We start from the raw sequence: 26,008 nt of genomic DNA on the forward strand, positions 1-26,008 counted from the left end.
TCAATACATCAAGACCTGTGCTATTTGTAGTCAGAACAAATACGATAATCAGAGGCCGGCGGGTCTGCTTCTACAACCTACGTTGCCAACCAGACCCTGGGAAGTTATTGCCACTGACTTCATTGTTGAATTACCACCTTCCCGAGGATATACAACCATCATGGTAACCATTGACTTGTTCACTCATCTAGCTCATTTTACACCATTGTATAAACTACCATCTTCCTCAGAACTTGCTGGAATTTTCCTGGAACATATTTTTCGTCTTCATGGCCTTCCTTCCAAGATTATTTCGGATCGGGGACCTCAGTATATTTCACAATTCTGGAAACATCTCTGGTGTGTTCTAGGAATCCAACGTGCCCTTTCTTCAGGCTATCATCCACAAACCAATGGGGCAACGGAACGAGTAAATCAAACCCTGGAACAATAGCTTTGTTGTTTTGCCACCAAGATTCAAGACGATTGGTCTCTCCTTATACCTTTAGCCGAATTCTCCTACAATAACTCAGATCATTCAGCTCTCAAGATCAGCCCTTTCTATTGCAGTCAAGGTTATCACCCGTCTGTTTTACCAACAGTTCTTCCTGAATCTACTCCGGTACCTACCCTTGACTCTTGGATACAGACGCTGATCGACTTACAAAGAGAGGCAAAGGATCAGTTAGAACAGGCCCAGACTCGAACCAAAAGATATGCGGACTCTAAGAGAAGACCATCACCTTCCTATTCAGTTGGCGATCAAGTCTGGTTAGCCTCGAAAATGTTACCTCGACATCTACGACCAAACAAATTAGCTCCTCGCTATTATGGTCCATTTTCTATAAAGGAGATCATCAATCCTGTCTCCTTCCGACTTAAGCTCCTGGATTCCTGGAAAAAGATACATCCAGTCGTCCATACTTCCCTGTTGAAACCCTACGTTAGTTCTACTCGAAAACCTTTCAAACCCACACCTGTTGTTGTGGACGACCAGTTGGAATATGAGGTGTCCAGGATATGTGATTCCAGGTATAGGAGGGGTCGACTACAATATCTGGTCGAGTGGAAAGGCTACCCCCCTAGCGAGAGAACATGGGAACCAGTTTCTAATTTAAAGACCCCTCGTTTGCTCAGAAGATTCCATCTTATTCACCCAGGCAAGCCTGGAGGAACCAGTCTTCGGAGGGGGCATGCTGTCATGACCCGGCGAAATTGCCCCTTCTGGACCTCATGGTCATTGTCACGAAGGGCTTGTACTCCTTCTTCCTCCCAACATGGCCGTACCAAGCTCCGTGCTACGCACTAGCTTTCACGTCGTGGCACATACTATAAATTGGTCACGCCCCTGCGGGTCCGCGCGTCTCAACGCTATCTTCGGTAGTGACCCGACGTGTGCTTACTCTCTACATTAATTTCCTTTGATCCTCTTACTTCCTTCCTTGCCTTTATCCTGTTCCTGGATTTCCCCCCCTACTTACTTGTTCATCGCTAATCCTGGATACCCTGGAACCACGAACTTCCCGGAACTCTGAACGCGTCCTGCAACCTGACGAGGCTCGGCCGAGCCTATTCAAGACCCGAACCATCCACAGGAAGAGTCCTGCGGCCGAACAAGGGAGATCCTGATCACAGGTGAGACAGGGGGAGATTTACGACAGCCAGCGCGGATGAGATAGTTATTGTCAGTTCAAAGAGAACCTGTTTACTCAGCCTCCTTCATATTGTTTGAAGTATCTATGCAAACCATGTGCACTCATGTTTAAGGTTAAAGGGCTCAGGCCAGTTGTTACTAGTAATTAATTATGTTTGCACACAAATCTTTAATTGTTTGATGGTGTTATAGCCTACCACGGACGAATCCCGAAAAGGGGTGCGAGATGAATATGACCTGGAGATGGTAGTTGAAATAACATGTGGACTCCTGGTTCTTGTTTGCATGTCAGGTTTATTTGTTGGTAAGTATCCAGTCACCCTAGCACGTATGCTAGGTGCATGCGAGAAACAAGCCAACACGTGTTTCGACCTAAGTCTTTATTAAGGCAGAGGGCAAGTGGTCCTTATTAAGGGCGTCTGAGCCTTGGGTGTTCAAGCAATGTCCGTTCAGGTAGGTGGCTGAGTAGCCGTTCTGAGTAATCTTGGGACTGGTCCCTTTGTTCCCCAGTTTATGCTCCGATTAAAGGTGTTTAGGGCCCTGTCCCTTCACTTCCTAAACTCTTCTCTTTCCTTTGGGGCCAGGGAGAGGGATTTGTGTTATTTCTCCCAATTTTTCACTTGAGGCCTTTGCAGGGGAGTTTTGCTTGCCCTCCTCTGAAGTGCTCTTGTGTGGGAAAGTCGTGTTGCCCTCTTGTGACACCATAATTGCTTGGTAAGGGGTTCAGGTTCTGACAGCAGAGACACAAAGTTACTGCAAACCTGACCCTCGAGCCTTGTCTTAAAGGATGGCACCTATGAACACGATGTTCTGTGCCTGGATCACATTTCTTTGGAAGCAGAGTATTATCATAGGTCCACTATCAGAGAAGATGCTGTTTTGGACGTAGAACATTGTACCCAGAAGACTATGTGGTGCCACAACCATATAAAAACAATCCACTGTAAACTGTAAAATGAATACTGCTAGAATAATGTTTAAAAAGTACTGCAGTCTTGTGGCAAAGTATATTGAAGTAAACTTTAGAACGGTCTATAATGCAGCAATGATAAAAGCTACAGTTCAAAATATTATGTATTGTAGCTGATATTTATTTATTTACTTATTTATTTTTGGATTTGTTGCAGTGTGCTGAACCCTTGGGTAGCTAGGAGATAGTTACATTGTGAGACAGAAAATAAAATACAGAGTACAGCGAATGCAAGAAACAAACTAGAAAACATGACGGGATGGAAGGGTATTTAGATATACTAATATATACAGTGAAGTAAATGTACTGTAGATTCCACTTTATATACTAACACATCACAGTGATTCCAAACAAAAGCTTGGAGAAGCATTATAATCTTATGGCGCTGTCATGTTAAGCATGACCTTATCAGCCAAATACTACACCACTGCGCAAACACACAGTTGCTGTGCCCTTCTAGGACCTAACAGTGTAATGATAATATCATACTATGGGAAATGTAAAATCTTACAGTAATAAACGCCAGGCAGCTCAATCCTAGGGTGAATCAGAAAAGTATGTATAACCTATAAAACTGGACATCGTGAAAATCTAGACGCCATCCAAAACACTATTGCACCTATATATACTGATTTATTGACAAATGAAAGGCACAAGCAGAAGTTGTATTGATGCATTTTTACTTGCCACTACCAATCAAAAAAGTTGATTCGACTAAACAATAGTGCTGTACATTGTAGAAAATACACTGTGGATAACCCATTAAAATGTTCCCTTTCAATTATAGTGATAGTGGCACTAGTGAAGTGTATATCATATTTTACATAGGAAGATGAGAAACATTTGACCTCATACATTAAAGGTCACTATAAGAGTGTGGAAGGAGGAGACTGACTGACCCACAGGGGACATGATTGTTGCTAAAGACGACTTTTATTCATGTGAATAATAAAGGATAAAGCCTACCTGGCCCTATTACTAAGAGGGGGCTCCCTGCCTCAACTTAATGCTAAAGATATGTCAGAATATCTGTAACCAAAAGTCCACAGTCCTGTGTCAAAACCTATTTTGTTCCCTTACACTTCTAACTAAACTAAAAGGTTTGTGTGTCTTCTTAATGCAGACTAATGTCTCCCTTCTTCTGTAGAGTAGACCACCTTGCCAGTAGTTTGGACAGACTTTTTCCTCAAGAATAACTCCTTTCCCCAGGTTGCAGTCCCTTTCAAAGGCAGCACAAAGTGTTTTTTGCATTGACTTTTCCATATAACAAGAAAATCACATCTTCGAGAAAGTTTGCTTCAAATTTTGGCACACACTTGCTCATAGCCCTTGCTATGGACTGATGCACGCCTGAATCCAGCCTTATAATACACTAAATAGCACCCTCTCAACCTATCAGCTTAAAGAGCATTGGTGCCGATTCTTCCATAGAATACAGTTATATGTGTGAACAAGAATGGTTGGAGATGAGGAATTATTACAAAAATATCACAGTCAGGAATAATAATAATATTGTGATTTATATTGCACGCCATGCAGATCCCCTTTTAATGGCTGCAATAACATTACCCACTTTTAGTACTAAACGTATACAACCTCAGAAGAATAAAGGGGGCTGTTGGTCTGACTGAGGCTGTGCACTCACGTTGCATGGCACAGTACCATTCCCAAGGGTTAATTTTTGCACGTGAGCTACCCATCTGACTGCAGTATGATGTGAATACTGAAGATACTACAGTATACATGTATACATCTAGTGTGCACACTTTTAACTGCAGTATGTTTTACAAACAATTGTACAGTTCTATAATATTCTGCAGTGCATTACCTCATACTGCACTGTATATTGGAGTGTACTAGAGGCACCATTCATGCACTAGTTTCTATTAGAATTAATTGCATTGTAGTTGTGACGACTGCAGAACACTGTAATACACACTATATGTTTGTATAATGTATATTACATAATGTTTACATAAAACAATCTAGTGCTGAAACCATTTACTACGGTATGTAATGCAAACACCTGTACATTACACAACTGTATGCTGCGGAATATATTTCAGTACACTAGAGACGCAATTCATGTCCTACAGTCTACAAGAAATGACTGCAGTTTTTGTAAACTATGGAATGTGTCATTAATTCGTACAAATACTGCAGTACACAAGCCACGCGCTACAGTATTCATCCAAAAACACTAAAGAATCTTACAGCCCGCAATATACCGTGGGACATGTAATATTACTGTAGACTATTTTTTATAAGGGGCATGCTGACACAAGTGCCAGTGCCTGACATGACCTACATCACTAACGGATCGTACAGTGCTAAATTGGCCTACATCTCCCAGCGGGATTTAGCCGTCGCAGGGTAACATTCGTGGAGGTGGGCATACCCTCTCGATAGCGTTTCTCGCGAACGCCGTGCATGGGTAGTGTCCCAAGAAGACGTGCGGTGTTTTGTTCACCTTCACGGATGTCGCTGTCCAGCTTCTAGCCAACTCTCCCAGGTTCACCTTCAGGAGGGCGCTGTCCAATTGCTAGCTCACATCTCCCACAAAGACTACAATCCCCAGCGTCCTCGGCAGCTTGCCCTACAGTTCTCTAGAAAAGCGGAAGCCGATGCGGCCAGGTGCACTCATGTGTCAACGTGACTAAGGGTAGAGAACGCTAGGGAGCAAGAAGAGGTTATTCGTAGCTTTCGGCCGTGCTGATAGCGCATTCCTGACTGTGTGTGTTGTATAGTATTAGTTGGGCTGGCGTGCCCGTTGATGGAAAAGAAAGAAGGACAATCGCTGTGGATCTGACGTGAGAGAGAGAGTATACACCATTTTGGAATGTACGGGCCTTAGATGCTACTAGCAATAGAGAGGAGTCCAGACACGGTAGTCACTTTGCCACTTTGTAAATTACCGCTTTAATATGCATTTTTGTTACTGAAGAACTGGAGCTTAACATCTTTAGCGTAACATTGTAGATAGTCACAATCACATTTCTTTAAAACGTAAGGTTAAATTAGTCTGCGTATTGCAAGTGGTGGGTACTGTACATAGTTTCACTACGTAGAGCTAGGTTATTGAAGGCACTGATTGCATGACTTTTTTTACGACCTATATATTTCAAAGTGGCATCGTAGGTAGAGTCTCTGGGAATCGGCGACCGCTGGTTGAGTCCTTTCTCTGTGTTTTTCAAACCACGTCCACGCGAGGTGGGCGTTCCATAGACAGGGCGGAAGCAGTGGGTGAGGGGCGGGGCGCTCGGTGAAGCTGTACTGTGTTTACTTCCGGCCGGTCCGGAGCTGAGACTGATACTAGAGCAGAGGAGCCGCCATGGACTGGTTGATGGGGTGAGTCGGGAGATTGGGAAGCTCCTAGATTGAAGCGGGGGGTCTGGACGTGGCATATATCACAGCAGGTGGAAATGAAGTTGTAGGAGGCCGAGAAAGAACAGAGAGACTAAATTGAACATGGACAGAAAGGGGTGGTGTGACAGAGGTGGGCTAAGAGGGGACGTGTAGTAGAGAAGTAAGGAACAGGATGGGTAGAGACTTGGCATCGGTTGAGTTTGGTTACAGTCATTGGGTGTTTCAAAAGCCATGGCATGTAGGTGGAAGAGCCAAGAGGTTCAGGAAGCGGAAGCGCTTTGGAGGTGACAGTGCAGAAGGTGTGGTGAATGGAAGACCTGAAACTCCTAAGTTAGGAAGATTGCAGTTTAAGTAGATGTACCCATAAGAATGAGAGTATGGGTTGGGACATGGCAGGTAGAGGCGATGAAGGAATACATTTGGGCGGAAAAGCCCATATTTGCTAAAGGGAGTAACGAAGAGAAATAATAGTCTCAGAGCATAGGGCGAGGATTGGTTGAGGGGGTATAGGAAGTAGAGGCTGAGTGTGTATGAGATGAGTCGGAGAAATTATAAGCAAAGGAGTCGGTAAAGAACCCAGGCAGTGGCAAAAGAACAATATGAATACATGGAGAAAACGAAAAAGTTGTACAGATGGGACACCGGAAGGGAGCTTTGAGAGTAGGATTTGAATGTAGCTTTTTTTTAATACCTTTTTATGAATGTTTTTCCGATATAAAACTGCACTGTCTGATCCGGAAAACTGGCAAATGGGCTCGTGAACATAAGAGAGGTTTCATAAAATGCATTATTATGAGGTCAATGAAAGTTAATAATGCGGCTGTACCGTTCAACACGCGTATTCTGTGGGTTATTAGATGGGTTGAGAGAGCTGCTTTCCCCTACATCGCCGTACACAACTTTGAAATCTACTTTGTTTGCTTTCTTAACACCACCAGTTTGCTTTTTTTGGTTGCACTCCTGGGTTATCTTCTCGGCATATTATGTTTTTCCCCATATAACGGAGCGACTCCTTGCCTTCTAGCTGGCGCAAACTGTTTGTTCTTTCATGTAACTGCTGTATTTGCTGTGCATGCTTACTACCTGATATAAATATCCTGCATCTGCTACCCGAGATAATTGATGCAAATGCTGTGATTGCTGCTTGACATAGGCATACATTGCTGCCTGGCATTGACACACACGGTGGATTGTCTGATGGAACACACATGCCATGTTTGCTGCCTGACATAATCTACAGATATTTTGCAATGTCTATAGTTCATGCTGTGCCCATAATTAGTGCCTGCTTTCACGCCATCTTAAAATAAATCTGACACAAATTCTGCTTTGAGTAGCATTTTCGCTGATAACTTCATATAGTACTTGCTTCAAATAATTGCGTGTGCCAAGTCTTGGAAGTACCTAGGAGGAGCTGGGTGATCACCCATAAACCTTGCTCTTCAAGGCCAGATTTGCAATAGTGTAAATCTTGCGAAGTGCTGTCAACCCACTTGCCCACAGGTCTTCTCCTCTAGAGCCATGTATGGCCGAACAGCCAGGAATAACAAGCAATCTATTTCTAGTGATGTAGGTAGTGCTGCCTCTTCCCCAGTCAGAAGGTGAATCTCGGACCTAAAATGTGGAAGGCAATCCACTAAGGATCCCCATATTCCTTTTAGTAGCTTTTGTGGCCATCACTCAAAACTATCCCACCATATGACTGCCGCCCCTGACCGGATCAGGCCTGCAAAACTGCATCCTATTGAAGAAATGGTTCAAACATCATCTATGGCTTCTTCGTCTAGATATTTACCTGAAGGGTTCTCCCATTGTCTCCTAGAGGCATATTCTGACGAACCAGGAGGAATACAAAGGAGATGCAGACACACCCCTTTAAAAAAAGCATGTATTGCATTATCTTCCTCCCACAGCACTTTCCAAAACGGCTTAGTACTGTGTAGAACATGCTTTCTCCGTTTTCTTTTTCCTATGCTGGAAGACACAGATGAGGAAGTAGAGGAAGCCTTAGGACTTGTCTCCTTGGGTCTACTTTTTTCAGAAGGCTTCCCCATCTTACTTGAATAGCTCTGTTTTGTGGGCTCTGAGAATTACAGGTGTTCCAATTCCTTGACGTTGCGGGCCTCTGTCCCCCAGCGTCATTATATTTCACAGGAGCTATTATCCTAGAGCACCACCAATCCCTCCTTAAAGTATAGATCGTGATCCACATGCTTTTACTAGGTAGCATTTCATTGGACTCCCCCTTTAAATGTATAGTTAATGTACTGACCCTTTAAAGAAAAGTGAACATCATTTACTTTAACAGGCCAGTTATAGAAAGTACAGTCGACTCACTTTTTTTGCCAAATATTGTAACTGCACCAAACAGCTCTTCACTCAAAATTTTGAGCTTGGAGTATTTTTCTCCCTATTTCTGAACTTTGAGAGTAAATGCAATTTCAAAGGAGTAAAAATTAGTGTTGTCCTCCACAAAAAGAGTAAAAGGTATGTGAAAATCCAGACCACGCATTGAATAAAACTGTATGGAAATCATTATGCAGCACCAGCCCATATCCTGACCGAAAAGCAGGTTTCTCTCGAATTAAGAGCAATCACTGTGCAGTAGACCCTCTCATAAAGGGAGCAGATGAGCACTAACACTGCAAGCTTCCCCTGCATGCAAAGAATAGGTAAAACCTCAGACTTGCTCGCCCAGAACATGTCCTCTTCAGTAGGAGCCCAACCGAGTTCCCTCACGCAAACAAAAGGTGAATCAGGACAACCGCAATAAAAGCTGCCAACACGTAGAACAAATGGAGTAGATCTGTCCAAGTTAAAGGAATAGTGCGCTCAAAAATATTATTGTCCCAACAGATGGGCCATAATGAAAAACATGCATTAAACATAATTTTAATGACAGTTCCTATGTAAACATTTGAGCAAACAAGGCTCAAAGCATTTACATGGGAGCAACCATTTTGCCATTTCAGGCAGCCTCCTCCAGCTCATGTTAAGCTCTGCCCTGGCGGCACTAAATGACCAGCAAAAGCCCTCTACTGGGAACTTTTGCTTAGAGTAGCCAGAGTAGAGCTGTACATGAGCTTGGTGGGCTGCCTTCACTTTCTTTTTACGCTTTCAGTGCTCCCAAAGCCCAGGGAAGCACAGAAAACGTAAAATGAAAGGCAAAAAGCAAAGGCGCAGCAATTATAAATACAACATAGTTGTATTTCTGATTGCAGTGGTTGGAAAACGATGGCAATCACAAATACAACAAGGTTGTATTTCTGACTGCGGCGGCTTTCGCTTCGAGTCTCCTGAGCTCCCCCGGGTTGGGGGACTCCAGGAGACTCCAAGCAAAAGCCGCCGCAGTCAGTAATGCAACCTTGTTGTGTTTGTAAATGCTGCGGTTTTCTTCCTACAAATACCACAGCATTTAGAAATACAACTAACAGATAAGAAATGGATGCACTCCCTCCATCTAATATAGAAAAGCTATGCCATGCAACTCAGTAGAGCATTCTGTCCTCGCATGTAAAAGGAATGTAATGGGTCTGAACAGTGCAGCATTGCCACAGAGAAGTTGGTTGCAGGAATAAAGGTTCCACTTGCATTGGGAAGAAGAAACTACATGGGATGGAGCAAGCAGTGAAAGCACCCCCACACTGAACAGGTATATGGAGCATCAGAAATGCAAGCTACACTCGCATATTGTATGGGAACAGCATATGCATTATCAGTCCAAATTCCCCTCATAAAGAACCTGCCCTGCAAGGGGGTAATTGGTCTGAGCTCTCCTCACATTTAATAGGAATAGCATAACCGCAGTGGGACCACCATCCACATAGAATAGTAAGTTACTTGCCTTTGCAGTGTAAGCTCCTCACAGATGGAAATAATATAGCATTGATAGTGAATACTGTAATTAGAAGGAATTTAACCTTAGAACAATAAATGATTTGTGTACCATTTCCCAACCACTCTTTAGTTGGCCCACTTCTTAAACCATGTTGCAGAAGGGGATGTTAATATTACAAGAGCATACAGCAGTCAATATGCCTTTCATTTTTCCTCTACAAAAAGTCTGCACATTTGATCTCTTCGGTTTGTATTTACATTCGTAAGACACAAATCTAGCCACCTGCACAGTAAAGCAATCATGACATGTATCATGTGTTTTGGTAGCAGAATTTTCTGTTGACAAATTAAAGCCATCATTTACTGGAACCTAGCAGTGCTCAGTGGTTTGCCATTGTTGTGATACAATGGTACAGAGCGGTAAGTGCAAAATGCGAAAATCTACACCTTGTCTGATGGCCAAATATTGGCTGGGGCGAGTTAACCTTACAACCTTCAGAAGTCAGTAAACTATAGACTGAGCTAATAATAGCGCTTAGAAGTTGGACAAATCCTGCATGAAGCGCTACATAAACATTTAAGTACCTGTCTTGATTACCACTACAGGGACATATTTTGCAGAGTTTCCATTTCATTTTTAAATGCAACCATTTCAATAGTGTCTTGTAATATCGCTTGCACTGCATGGAGACCCAGGTTTAGCATGTTTTAAGTGCAGTCTTGAAGATTTGAGAGGCTGTGACCCCTGTTGTTGGTGTAATAACAATCACTCACTCTTGAGAAGGGGCCTTGCTGCTGCTGACCATTTATATTACCATTTACCACATTGATTCCAAAGTAAGTTTTAATATACTTGGAGGGTCCAGGAGTAAGAGACTGACACAAAGGTGGCATGTTGATTGGCAAAGACTTTTATTATTAACAAAAATGGATGAGTTTGAGGAAATTAGCTACCCTATCGCTAAGAGGGAATTCCCAGCTTAAACATAACTAAATATTGAAACTGTCGGTGTCAGAATGTCCAAAGTAAAGTTTGTTGTCCTGTGTCCAAATCCTACCCTGTCCCTCACACTCTAAACTAACAAAAGGTGAAGGGGGGAAATGTCTTGTGGCTGTCGGCCTGCAGCCCGGCTTCGCAGTTCACAAAACAAAGGTTCCAACCAAAAAGGTGCAACAAAGCAAACAAAAGTTCCATTAGACTCAAGGGTTTGATTACCTTTCTCCAGAGTCTTATGGCTTTCTCCAGGTCAATCTTCAGTGGGAGGGCCCTTTCCTTAAGTACTGCGCCCGGGCAAAATAAATTGGTTCTCTTCACTTAAGCTCTGCCTTGATCTTCAGTATCCCTCCTCTTGGTTCACTGTCCTGCCAACTAGAGCACTCATTTGTATTCTCAGTTCTGTCTGTTTTCACAGCCTTGGTTTACTCTCCTGACAAGGTCTTTGGGTATCGGTTGTATTGCTCTTGATTACAACTTGGGGAGCAGTTCCCCAACCTGGCTTCCAGATCCCCTTCACTTGATCATTCACACTATTCTTTATTTCTAACGTTCCTTAGTCCCACAGTCTTGGTTTCCTCTCCTGCCTAGGTCTAAGAGTTTCTGGCAAAAGCAAAGTTTGTATTTCTCCTTGTTACATTTAGGTGCGCGCTAACCCATTATGGGTTCAAGACCCCTTTCACTTGTTCTTTCTTTAATTCCTCTTCACACCACAGCCGTGGTTTACTCCCCTGCCAAGCTCTGCCAATATCACTTGTGTATATACATTTTGTAACCCTTCTTAATTCTGTTTGTGTTTTCTTTACTTGGGTGTCTCTTCCCCAGCACATATTCTTTCTGCATATTGCTTTTCACTTCACTCTCTCCCTGGGTCTCCCCAATGCTTGGATTGGCCTCCCTTTTACCTGCAGGGTCTTGGCCATCACACTCGGTTGTTCGCAGGTCTCCCAGGAGCTGCATATGCTTCTTTGGTTAACCAGGGCCTTCCCAGGTTCTCTATGCATCTCTTCTGTTAGTCAGCAGTTTCTCGAGCACACCAGAGCCTCCTCTGGTCTTTGGTGCATCTGCTGTGCTGTTTGGCGGCTCCTCTGGCACACCAGAGCTTCCTCTGTGTGTCTTTCGGCAGTAAATGCCACTCTGCGAACATCATCCTTCTCTTCCCTCTCCTACTTTGAATGGGAGCTGACCAATGACATTGCTCGAAAGACTAGAGCGTGTGAATTCGGTCTGGTCAGTTATCCCCACTGCTCGTTGCCTCTTCCTCTTCCCAGTGGTTTCTTTTTGGGATGTGTTACAGAATTACATGGGGCATTAGGGAATGGGAATTTTGAGGGAAGGCGGGAGGGTTGGAGGGATACCATGTTCTCCCAAGATCGTCACCACTCTCAATGGGGTCCTCCTTCCCAATGACATCCTCTTGCTGATTACTACCCTCAGGGGGATTATCGGGTAGCGGCCTCAGGGGGATTATCGGGTAGCGGCCTCACCCCCCTGACCTAATGCAAAGGGGCTCCCCCATTTAAAGCAGTGATGACCACTCTGGATTTGTCACAGTACATTTAAACTGAACATTGAATACTAATCCGTGCCCCAGGTAGGGTTTTAATGTGGAAGTATTTTACAAAAAATGAAAGAGTAAAAATCATTTCCCTCAGCAAGCGTGTAAATAGCATGCAACCAGAGCATTGTTTAACTTAAAAATGAATAGAAAACATAATTTCAAACGTTGTCTAGCATAGATGTTTGGCTTCAAACAAATTATTACATTTTTGGAAAATGTTCGTTCTCCCACACATGAATGTGCTGAACACACCACTTAAATGCATCTTTTTTAAAAATGTTTGTTTACATGTACATTTTATAAACAATGCAACATAACTCGATAAACATCACAAACACTGAAATGTACAACCAGGTTAATCACAATCAGGTTACCAAAAACCATAAAAAAGGAAATATTCCAGAATCAGTCAGGAAACAACAATTTGACAATAATAACACATCTAAAAATCTGCTCCAGATTTGATCAAATAAATTCATTTTCTTGTCTCTGTAAAGGATTATCTTCTCAAATCTTGACACTTGTGTTTAGATCATCCATTCTGAAATCGTTGACCTTTACTCACTTTTCCACTTCCGCAAGATGATTTTTTTGGTGGAATTCGCTGCCCTGAAAAAAACAGCTTCTCTGTGGGAAAGGGAGATCTTCCACCATGTCATCTTCATCCAGAATTACAGTCGTATAATCATAATCTTAGATGCATCTTTATGGTAAATGCACACAACACAGGAACGCTTAAAAATACTTTTGTGCAATGCAAGCTTGCATTAACTGAAAAGCATAATTTGTTTGCTATTTGTATCTACGTTTTCCCTCTTATTACTTCAACAATCCTAATATTTTATAAATATGAATGCAAAATACTCCACTCCAGACACAAAACGCAGCAGCAGTTGAACAGAAAAAAATCATTTCTCATCTGCTGTTTGCTCTGACAGGCTCAGAGAAAAATGTCTGAACCACTCATTCATGGCCTGCAGTTTCATCCATGAAGATAACAATCAAAGCCTGGATTCTGTCAAGTCAACTGCCCTTTTCAGTGAGCTCTGCCCTCAACTGGTGCCTAAACGGTATGCATAGAAGGATAAAAGGTGTCGTATTTGCACGAAAAGGCCTGGTACCAAGTAGATCACTTCCCTTGACTAAACAATTGACATCTTCATAGTAAGTGAACTACCCCTCTTCCTCCATGCAATCTAATAAAACACATCTTCATGTTCACCGTGCAAAAGTGGAGATTGTAAGGTAAAATGGGACCAGCACTCTCACTTGCTGTGAGGAGCACGTCTGCCACTGCAATCTCATTAACTGTGGTTATTATATATATATATATATATATATATATGTATTTTTTAGTTGAAATGGTTTTGGGTATGCCAATGAAACCTACGCCTTTTATAATAAAGAAATTGCGATTCCTACATGCACAGCTTTTACATTTACTAATCCAATTGTAATTTTCTATGGCATTACTACATATTATTATGCTTTTCTTGTTGGCCAAATAAAAGTCTTTGTGGATATTTGTAATGCTCACTTGCCTTCTAGGTTTGTGTAAAGGTGGTTGCTAAAAATTGTATGAGATGTCCAATCGTTTGGCAAGCATGTCTCTCCTCTCTATTTAAGCGGAGCAGCTCCCTACAACGATTTGTTTTGTTTCTGGTTGGCAGCCTAGCAATGTTTGTGAAGAGCTGGCAGCTACTATAGCATATGCTTGTTTATGTCCCAGTTTAGTGCTGTATGCAATTAGCATATTTTTGGTATTATTTAACGTTGCCATTGCTGTAATGCTACATGTATGACGGGACTTTGCATCTGGTGATCCGTGGGACTTGCAGAGTGTTCACCGGACTGTGTATGTTATTGAAATTTGCAGTATTAATTGGCTACGATAGTAACTAAGGTACAACTCCGCCATAAGACATCTCAGTTTTTAAAGAAACAAAACTACTGTTGCATATGCGGCAGCTACGAGATGTCAAGTTCTTCCTTTCGGTAACCACTTCAAAAAGCCTTTGCAGTGTTGAATATGCGAGATTGGCAACAAAACAGATGTCTAATTTGAAGTTGAACTGCAACACATTTCTTGTTTCGAGCTTCTACTCCCAAGTACATTGATTAGGGTAGCCTGGCACTTTACTTTGTGAAGGTATGTTTTTTTTTTTTTTTACATTTAAATAATAAGTTCACATTAGGGTGACACGCCAATATACTGTCACACACCACATTTCTGGGTAAGAAAAACATCCTGTGATTTCTCAACTTGAAATGTATTTAAAGAATGAAGCCCATCTGAACAAAGATTGTTTCCAGCTTTAGTCCAAGGGAATCACTACAATGTTGTATACTCGTAAACAATTAGTCAGTAAAATAAACTGTTGCCAGCCTATTTGAATATTAATAATATCAATTTATACACGCATTAATTTCCATAAACATGTGATATTCATTCATTCAACAGTACATATTCATTCTACTTGGCTCCCCTGAATGAGTGTGAGGTTGTGACTGTATAAGCTATTTGTAGGCAATTTTCAGTGAACATGTGTGCGCAGCTTTCAATTAACATGTGTAAATGTCAATCTGTGTTTTCAACTTTCAACATCCTCAGTTATCTGTCTTTAGATGACCACATTTGGGCTGGAGATGTTATCTTCTCCAGTAAAAGGTAACTTTTTAAAGTATGTTAGCCCTTTTATATTACACACAAGTCTGCCTGTGCATTTCAGGATAAGAGCTTTCAGGGGTTTAACATTACACAATTTTCTGTGAATTGGACGAACTCTTTGTGGTAATTTCTGTTGCACAAACGTCTAGAAAGTTTGCATGCTAGCACATTAGGTTATATTGTTTCATGAGGCTACCATGGCCTGTGTAATTCTATGAGGGCATGAGCTAAGGGTTCTATTCTTAATGGCGCTTTGTTTTACTGAGCGTAAACATGTACATCACACTAAATCATGTCAGTTTTGAACTACCCCTCTCATTACGAAATGCTTATGCTTTAAGGAAATAACATCTCATTTGGTTCTCCATTTAAAGGGGAGACACCAGGTGTCCTATTTAACACTGCATCTGTATCTTTGCCACATTAGCATCCCCCTTGATTCCCAGGTCCCTGAATTTTACCATCTATACTCTATAAAGATAATTTAGGATTATCTCAGGGCTCTACTTGTATATTAAATGTGGCTTCTCATTTTGGGGATTTTAGACCCTCAATCTGGAGCTACTTCCTCTGCAATGACCTTTTCACATGGCTGCCTGGAAGCCAATTTCCAATATGGGCGGATCTCTCTGGACGGACTCCTGTTACTTTCTCCAACTTCCAGATTGTTTCAGCTCCACAGCCATCTCCTTCCATTTGTATACCTAATATTCTTCAATATTATTCTAATTAATCTATCTGTGTCAGCAATTATTTTTAATACATCTGTGGCTCCTGCCCTCATCTTGTGACTAGGTGCGTCTTCCAAAAGTCTCATGGTCTAGAAGGGGAGGGTAAACTAACTCCTAAACTGATGATGAGGCTTTTCTTTTTGAAAGTGTAACTCTGAATGTGCGAGTGCAACAAAATAAGAATAGTTATATTCTGTAGATCATAAGGAACAATTCTGTGCAATTTGTTTTCACAGAACTAGTTTTCCTATTGATCTTCTTCATTTTTTTTATTGTGCCTGAGGCGGATTTTAGGTTGGGTGAAAGGCTTTTTTTAAGTCTCCGATTTGCAATTAGACTCATTTCTAAAATCTTCACGTATAAAGTTATGCCCTTTATATGATTACACTTTGGAGTTAAAATGCTACCAGCATTTGTGACTTTCGTATTACATTTGCGAGTATAGAAATGCATTTTGGCCAACAGAGGTCACTGTTGATATATCGGTATACTTTCTCCTTCATGAGGGAGTCCATGTATAGGCTGGTTGCTTTTCTCATACAATGTTCTCATACGTAAGCTAAATGTTATGAGGGGCCTGAATTTGATGTGACGGGGTCTCTGTTGACTTTGCGGTCCAGGTCCATTAGCCAGCCATCTGGCAGGGCTTTGAGGCCTGGGTTTGAACGATTTTAAACAAGATTAATCGGTGCCTGACTGTGGCCCCATATCTTGTGATGTGGCTGAGGTATCTACATCCATATATATATATATGCTTGGGCATTTCCAATTTACAATTAAATAAAATACACCATTATTTAAAGTGGGAGGAACTGCATGACAGAATACAATGGAACTTTGAACCACCCTTCAGTCCTATATTAAACTTTACATTAACTATTTTAGTTAAAGGGGAACCTAATGCAAAATACTGTCATTAAAAGGCTAATGACGGTTCTTATAATGCACAAGATGACTTTTCTTCTATGATTGGAATCCAGAAACACACCGCTGATGAAATCCCAGACTTTTTGTTTGTAACTCAAACATTCTGAGACCTGCTGAATTAGTCTGGATGCAAATATACTCCCAACAGTCTGGACCTTTTCTTTTCTTTCTTTTTATTTTTTTTGACATGTTACACAGTTTCAAATTTAATGTGTATTTTTCTGCATATTGTTTCCTACTGATCAACTAATAATAAAACCTATATGATTTACATTTATGTCTTTGAAGGTGACATCAGGCCGTTTGCAGGTTTACATGTAGAAAGCTTCTGTTTAAACGGATGTAATTCTCGGCATGTCTTCAATACTGACAATGCACTCTCTAGAATAATTTTTAAAGGCCTAAGAAATGGTTGCAGTTGTTGGAATTCACTTTTACTCTGTTGAAAAATGTTCTTTTGGTGTGCATGCAGTTATTGGCATTTTGTAAAGTCACCCTAATTATCATGGCAATGAGCAAGATGTGAAATCCAACAAACGCACTCTACAATGCCTATCTTACTCCATAAGAAATGCTCCGTGTTCTCAGTTTACTTTAGGCAATTATCCTCGAAGTTAACAGGTTTTGTAGAAGCACTTTGAGCTCACTTAAGCAGTAAGATATGTACCTCAATTCTTGGAGGCCCCCCCAAACAGATTTTATTTGTTTTGTTTACAAAACCTTATGGGCCACCAGAGTGGGTGTTGCTAAGGCAGTCAAGGGATGTAGGAATAGTAATATAGAAGAGACATTTGCATGCACACTAGTTTTTTTAATTTGACATTAATATAGAACAGAAAGGTGTTAGGGACTCGGTTGGTTTCCAGTCTTTAGTGGAGAGTTTTCAGTTGTTTGCGCCACGCCCCAGTGTGAGTAGGTAACACACATTTTCCTTTTAGTAATGCACCACCCTGCACTTTAGGATGGTCGGCAAGTTTGGGGTGGTGCGGCCAAACAAATTAAGATAAATATAGCATGGTTTTACTAATGGCACAATCTTAAGATGCAATACAAATAACAAATCCTGGTGACGCATAGCTACTCTCCCACCCAGTTTTCTGCATGAAGTTGCTACTGCCGCTCATAATGCGTTGCTAGTAGGTGGTGCTCTGACAGGCAAGCAGACAAGCTTGGGAATCTTTATAAACTTGTCTCTCCTTCACACACTTCACAAAAGGACTTGGTCAGTGGACTATATAAAGTTGATGCCTTCAGGAAAGTGAGACCCTGGCTTTCCCCACACCTCACTAGACTGTGGCCTCATGGCCTGCAAGGCCCCACCTTAGCAGAGATATTTGGCATCACTATTGCTCCTGCCCAACTTGGCCTGCCTTGAGAGCAGGGCCAAGAATGGAATAGCAATGGAATCATTTGTCTCTTGCAGTCCCTCCCCAGTCCAGCTTTCTCTCCACTTTCAGAGGAGACACAAAGGCAGAGTAAGAGAAGCAATAGAAAGTAGCAATGTAACATCAATGCACTTTCCCACCTGTCTCCCAGTTTATACTTCCATGGCAGCAACAGAAGGACATGCAGGCACGGCATGAAAAGTGCAGTGACGTTGTATTCTCCCATGTCCAGATCCCCTTCTGCTTTATTCATCTCCTGTGCACATAACTTTGAGAGCTGTAGTGTGATATGAAGTACCTGGCTAGTTGGCAATGGTGAAGTATCTGGTTTGTTTATGGCAATCTGTTGTGATGTGTGTACAACCTTTCCTATCTTCCTTGCTTGCTCTTCTGTATGCTTGCTCTTCTATGTATGATGCAACGAGGGTTCAATGTGTGACACATGGGGAGAGGCTGGCTTGGAGAGCAGGTGTGCTGTAGGATGTCCCCTTGTTTCCTTTACTACTGTTGCATGCTCGCGTCCTCTCCTACTCCTGCATCATGTAACGCCAACAATAAAGACTTCATTTTGTACGTGCAGCTCTTGGTGTTTTCCTGAAAATGGCCTACTTCAACTTTGGTGATTAACTGAACTTTCCACTGCTTCAGTCAACCCTGTGCTTGCAGTCCTCCCGAGAGAGCAGCTGCATAACCGCTCCTTGTGCTTGCTTATGATTGTTAAATCATGATTGATAAATGTATCCTCCTGTGTTCTGTCTCGTTTGTTGGTAACTTCCTGATGACCAGGCAAGGCACGCTGTAAATGCATTTAGGCTAAAAAAGTGAAATTAGTGGGGTAGCGCCCCCCTTAGAATTACATTGTAACCAGGCAATCACAGAAGATGTTATTGTGAGGCTGAAGGCACCACATTGACTACTGCTTGATACCCAAATCCATCGCTTGGTTGTCAATGTCACTGACAACTGCTAGAGCTCACCCCTCAAGCCCCTATACCTCCAAAGAATGTTACTCTGTGAGTCCCAGGGAGTCGCCTGTCTTGCTCACTGTTCTTAGAGAGGCAAAGCTACACCTCACTGATGAGGCCCCGCCAGGCTGAAACACTTGTCTGGGGTTGCTGATGGTACTCTTGTTCAGAAGGGAATTGCCTAGCATTTCAGTGCTTGACTGTCGTTTGGCAGGACAAAGACGGATATGTTGTGGATATTTCTCCCTGTGAAAGGGATAGTGAGCTAAAAATCTGGTTGAGACCCCCCCCGCGACTGAGGCCGATAGACTCCCAGAACCCCCTGTTTTGCACCAGTCTATGGGAATACATAACAACAAAACTGTACGACACCTGGAACAGCAGTGAATACCTGCAGCAGGACCTTCAATGTATTGAGTGCATGACTCCAGAGTGCATCTACTACAAGCCGTGTCCAAGCACAAGCATTCTACAGTTGTTTTGATAGCACAGTACAGACTACATAAAGTGCTAAGAGAATCAAGAGTGGGTGCCTACCACTGCCAGTTCAGTATGCTGGTTTGGAGCCTGCTCATGATTTTAAAAGGTACTATTCTGCTCAGAACCTTTTGCTACAACTAAGACGAATCCACCCATTTCAGGCTTTCTACGATAATTGCATCGGCTTTTCTCCATTTGCCCAATTTCCAATCAGAGCCTATCTTGGCAGCACTTTTAACGTTGATCAGGCACAGTATTAGTTCTGACGTGGTGCTTGCTTACCTGTTGGTATCTGTCTCAAGGCCTCTTTGTAAGGATTATTTAAATTGCAATGTTTTACCTTGTGTAATGCATTCACCACAGATCACTACCTGATGTCTGCTGAGGGTTAGTAAACTATGCACCTTGCTCCGATTTGTTCTCTACACTTAACTTTGTTACCGTCTTACTGTCTCTTGGGTTGTTGTTTTGTTTATGGGACCTATTTCTGCAACTTTTGCTTTGCCCGATCCATGGCCTATGTTGTGGAGCTTACTTACAGTGTTACATTTAAGAACAAGTTTGCTTGCTAACATGTTGTGTATGCTTAGAACATCATGATATCCATGTTCTGTCTTGTCCTTGCTCATTGTGCAGGCGCTGGGCACTGTATTTCGTTTGCTGGCTTGAGGGAGTTGCCTCTGGGTCACACAGGATCTGTGCATGATCTTGCCTTGTGTGTTGTATTTGTATCCCTGGATATGTTTTGAGATATCCCTGCTGCAGATGATTTGCACTAGTACCAAGTAACTGGTTGTGCATTTTGGCTGTGTTTGCTGCTAAGGTTACTATGCAGTGAGTGCTCTAATGTTTGCTGATGGTGTCTGCTTGTTCGGTTGATTGGGTGAGATTGCCCTTGACCTTTGGTCTGCCTGAGTGTGCCACCAACAGTGCTCTTTACTTAATTTTGCTTGTGGGGTATGGTAGGTGTGACAAATCCCCAGATGCAGTCACTTCTCCCCTAGGAGGAGCCCCTTCCCACAAGGCCAGGGAGGTGGGTCCGCTACCTGATAGTGCCCTGGGGTGGTACTCAGCGGGTGGATCTAATGGGGAGGGAAGCCCCCGATGGGATTAGTGAAGACCTGAGGAGAATATGCTATATCCATAGCCCACCTTACCCTAGTCCACCTTCCTCACCAATCCCATTCCTAAAGTTCTTATATGTTTTTCCATACTACCAACATGGAAAGTACTGGGACGAGGAAGAGTAGGGACTACCCAGGTAGCGTCCCATTACAAAATACTAAGACCAAGAGTTCTGTTGACTCCTGAGACTAGTCAATTCAGTACTGTGACGAGGAACAGGTGCAGAGTACTGAGGAAAACCTTGTGGAACCAAAGTGAGCAGACCAGACAATCTGGGACAGCTAACTCTACCTATGAAATAAAAAGGGAAGAATGACTTTGTTCCAGAGAATTGGTTCTGTGTGCATGAGGGAAGGAGAGAGGACAGGGACGCTGGGGAAGAAGCCAAAAGAACTGGAGCCGGTCCCCTGTGACAAGAAGGGGCGGCGGGCTGCAGGACGAATGCTGATGGCGGTCTTGAAGCCCAGAAAGCGAGACCGCTAGCAGGGTGAAGATTGGTGCTGTGGAGCCACCGCAGACAAACCGAAGATCACTGGAGCACCCTGAGTCCTGCGGCTGACTGCAGGTCCTGGAATGGAGCCGGAGCGTACAATGAAACAAGGTATGCAAGTGGGCAGAAAGCCCCTGGAGACCAGAGGAGGTGGTAGCCAGCAGAAAGGGGCGGGAGCAGCCCAGAGTACAGCGTCTGAGCCCCGAAACGCAGTGGTGGAGAGACGTTCACGCCCATTGAAATAGATGGTAGTACTTGGCAGGAGAGTGAACCAAGTCTACCATGAAGGAGAGCTATCTGAGAAAGGTGAGACTGGGACTCGTACCCCTAAGAAGAAAAGATTGTTGATCAATCTTCATTGTCACAGTACCTGCCAAAGAAGCGACCAGGTTGGCTGTGAATCCAAGAGAAAGCAAGGGGAAGGAAAGCATTAACCCTGTCATGGTGTTCATCTTCATAGTTGCAGTACCTGGCCAAGTGGTAAGCCTGGTTGGTTGTGACACAAAGCTAAAAAGAACCAGGGGAAGGTACTCCTTCGCCCTGTGTTTGCGCACACTGTGAAAGGCCAAGAGGAGGTAGTAATTCTCTTGACAATGTGAGAAGCTGTAAGAGACCGTGGAAGGGAGTTATGAATCTCGTGAGAGAAGCCAAGAGAAGGGAGACATTCTCTTGGCCGTGTGAAGAGTTTATGGGAAACCATGGAAAGGGAGACACTCTGTCTGGTATTGGTGAACATTCTCTTGGCAGTGTGGCCAGGGAAGGGAAGCCACTTAAATGGTTACTGGGAAAACCATTGAGCAACTGAAGAAAGTTAGGGGGAGGCAGTCATGCCCCTCTAACACAGTGAAGACACAAGACTTTATTTTTATGTCTTGATGAAGCCCCAATCCAAGGCACGTTTTAAAAACTTTTATTTGTACCTTTCTGAGATTAATATTTCATTTACCCCACCCAGAAGTGAACTTTGGGCTGTCATCCAGAAGAAGGGAGTCATTCTCCTGGACCAGATAAATCGCCCCTATTTCGTTGGTTAATTTAGAATGTAAGGGAATGAAATGGGCTTTGACACAAGAGTGGACTATTTGGTTTTGACAGACCTTCTGGCGGAATCCTTAGTTTTTTTGAGGCATGGAAACCCCTCTTAGAAATAGGGACAGGTAGGGTTTTTCCTGTTTTTAAATTTGATCAAATAAGTCTATAGCCAAAAGCATGCCACCCGTGTGTCAATCTCCTACACCCATACCAAGGTATTTGGATTTTTTAATGCTGCAGTCTTGTGAGGTGCACACTACACTAAGGTTTAATTCATGAGAAGGTCTTTTGGTTTCAGTCTTGGGATGTGTTGCACTTTTGTTGGTAGTGGTGTCGTCACTTCTCCCAAGTGAATGTATGATGGGTTTACTGTGCACTCTTTTATGTTGAAGCAGGGCCTTTTGGTTTCTTCTTGAGGGATCGGTGTGTTCGCTTGAAGGTTTGTGTTCTACTTATCTGTTTGTACCTCCCTATTGAGTCTCCTTTCAGTGTTACTATTTTTCTGATGTTTCCGTAAGGGGGCGAGAAAATTTGTTCTGATATGCTTCCTAGTGCTCTCCTCTCCCTTTGCAATAGCATGATGCAAAGACTGTTATATGTGTGGAATCCTGAAGGAGTGAGCCGCTGAATGTTCTATATGTGACAATTGTGAGTGGCTGGCTTGGCGAGAGGGTGTGATGTTGGATGTTTCCCTTACTACTAAACTCCTGGGACCTTTCCTTCTCCTGCATTGTGTAACTAGTACAATAAAGACTGACTTTTGTACATGTGGCCCTGGTGCTTTTTTGACTACTGCCTACTTTAACACAATCCCTAGTAATTGGGAACGTTTCTTGGCAGTTGATGGCAAGTATCCAAGCAGTTGACTGCCACCGGATGAACATAGGACATAGATCAGCTGGGGTTTGTCCTGGGCACTGGTGTGTCTTCCCCTACTCTCTGATCTGGTTTATTTCAAATCGTACACATCTCCTCCTTATTGACCATTTAATAAAAATAAATGAAACTGCATATAAAATACCTAGGTAGAAAGTTCAAGTTATCTTCAATAAATACAAAAGATACATTGGGATTTGGTTCCCTAAAATCAGTCTAGACCAAAATATATAATCCAACATAGTGTCCTTATGCACAACCATTCTTAAAATGATAATCTCCTTAAATGAATCAAATAAAAGCATTCAATATGTATACATGCCAACATTATCTGTTCCACTTGGGAGACGCCAGTATCCGATAAATCAGGCTTGCTCATCAATTTAGGGTGATGACAAACAGGCATATTTATCCATTGTCCTGCAAGCCAAGGAAAACAAACTACAACCAACAGGAACTGCCTGCTGAAACCCAACCCATCATACAGACTCCTTCCCCTTGATAGATCACTGGTCACCTGACCGAATCAAAACTTGAGGATGTTTGGGAATAGATCACTAGGCCTCCTGGCCTACTTATCAAGTCTCCTACCAAAACGATGAACTCGTTCATCCCCCGCATAGTCCTTCTCTAGTGTTAATTTCTGATCATGGCGAATTCTCAGCTGCCGATTCCCGCAGAGGGGCATGTGACCTCCGTCCCCATGACTACTTCTGGTATCTTATGAGCTGTCCCACTGTCCATTCCAGTTTAAGCTGGTTGTATCCACCATACTGGTGCCTTTGTCCTTGAACGCTAACCTCAGTTGGTCAGCGTTTTCCAGTTCAGTCCTCAAAGTGAATGCTCAAACGCATCCACAGGCAAACAACCAGCAGAAAAGTTAAATGGAATCGGTGCTATAGCTAAAAATTCTGCTGGAAAGAGGAAGCCTTAATGGAAATGATCAAGGACGTAGTAGTGGCATTGTCAAATTTTAGTTAATGCATATTGCCTAACTGCAATTTAATTTGCTTTATTTTTAACGTATTTATCGTCTGTTACCTCTGCCACCATTGCAACCTGGTTTTAACTTTGCATTCTGGAGCTTGTAGTCCTAGATAGCCCCATTAAACCCAGGACTACAAGTTCCACAATGCAAAGTTAAAACCAGGACTCCCCTAGTGGCTCCGAAATGGAAAGGATCATTTTGGTATGTATGAATATACACGTTTCAATACCTTCTATATCCTGAAAGAAACACTATATTTGCTGAGCTTGATCTATACCCTGTATACTCTCTAGCTCATTGTTGAAGTCAAACTAGCATATGCAGTTTTGCCCAGCGTTTATTAAGTAATCTTTCAAATATATGGTTGTATTAATTGTAATTTTAGAAGTCTTTTGTGTTCTTCTAAATGCTTTTCTTCAGATGATCATAATAGTGGTCTATTCACAGATTAGCACCTTTTCCCATAGTTCTGTTGTAAACATTGCCATATCTGATTGATTATAATTATACTAATTACAGGGTGCAAAATGTTCACTCGCTACTAGCCATTGCATAATGGCGAGTAAGAAATGGTGTGTTGTGTATGTATATAAAGAATAGAGGTGGCAAGTACATTTTATGGCCGGCTCGTAGCTGCAACCTGAATTTTGTCACCCTCCTAGTTATTTCACACGATCTCTTGCATGCAGTCTTCAGTCAATTTAAAACTATTGGTCATCTTTAGTTCCCCTTACCCTACAGCATCTTTCATCATGATGAATGGACCGTTACTTTGTCGTATTTCATTTTCGACATATAAAGACCTTCTTTTCAGCATAGCTCCATTGTACATGGCGGTAAGGCAAAACTTCACTGTAACCAACTGAACGGGAAAGCAGTTTCTCATCTAAAAACCATAGCCAAACATTACATGCCTCGTGATTTAGCCATTTTGCAGGTGACTGGGAACATAGCATAATTGGAACTTTAATGGTTTGTACAACCGTATTGAAGGACATTTTGAGAAGTCCCCATAATCACTCTTGTCATTTTTTTTCATTTTAATAATCCGAGACCAGATGCTCAGTGTCATTTTATTTTGAATCTTCAATTCTGAGCTAGAATTGAAACTATTATTCTACTAATGGGGCACTGTTTAGTATAGAATTAAAATCTATGCCGTCCATGCCCCTGTAAATCTCACCCCCACAGATTTTCCTGCGTTTACTTGTAATTGTTTTTTACTTGCATGGTTCCAAATTTCATTCATTCTCCTTTGTAAATCCGCAGGGGTGTGATATAAAATGGCTAGATAATCATCATAAGCCAATCAGTTCATTTTTGAAATGCCATATTTGGGGGCAAATCTATTCGCATTTGATAATGTCTTCACTTAGCCTGTTATGCAGAGATTAAACGGGTAGGAAACTCAAACACAATCCTGCTTCAGTGCACTAGTGCACTAGTTTTATCAGTGAAGAACAATCCCCCTTGTGTAGCCTTAACCCTTATTTTGATATTAGAATGTAATATCAACAATTTCAATAAACCCTGCCGGATTCCCCATTGTTTCAATTTGCACCATAACCTTTTCCTTTGTTGTACGCTACTGTGAAATCTAAATAGACCACATAAATGGCTAATTGAGACATTAAGAGCCTGGTCATTAAAAGCGTTCTGAATAAACCTGCATTCCCCATTATCCATGCCCTATTAAAAATCCAATTGGTAGTTGGTCAAAAAGATGCTCCAAGAGAAAAGAAACCTTTTCTAGATCTATGCGGAAGGGCTGTAAATCTAAAGTTTCTCGGGTCAATTCGAGGACATTTAAAAAAATAAAGAAATCGGAGTAGCGTTTTTTTCTTCCAGGATGAAGAAAGTATCCCAGTCTCAAACACTTTACCAAAAAGAATATGCAAGATATCTGCCTCTAATTTAAGTTGGGCTTTAAGGACTACATTAGATTGTCCATGTGGAACAGGGGCTTGGGATCATTTTAAG

The 26,008-nt window shown here is 42.3% G+C and overlaps 1 protein-coding gene across 1 annotated transcript in view; it reads left to right on the top strand.

The window, feature by feature from the left end:
• Window positions 1-5,246: 5,246 nt before the first annotated feature.
• The window catches only part of MOB2 (MOB kinase activator 2), a 644,864-nt gene continuing 624,102 nt past the window's right edge, over window positions 5,247-26,008 (top strand). The window contains exon 1 of the mRNA XM_069623962.1: window positions 5,247-5,951. Within this exon, the coding sequence (XP_069480063.1) occupies window positions 5,935-5,951 (17 nt within the window). The 5' untranslated portion in view covers window positions 5,247-5,934. The remainder of the gene's footprint in view (window positions 5,952-26,008) is intronic.

Source organism: Ambystoma mexicanum, chromosome 11 (genome assembly GCF_040938575.1).
Source record: "Ambystoma mexicanum isolate Mex_15411 chromosome 11, UKY_AmexF1_1, whole genome shotgun sequence".
Taxonomy (NCBI): Eukaryota; Metazoa; Chordata; class Amphibia; order Caudata; family Ambystomatidae; genus Ambystoma; species Ambystoma mexicanum.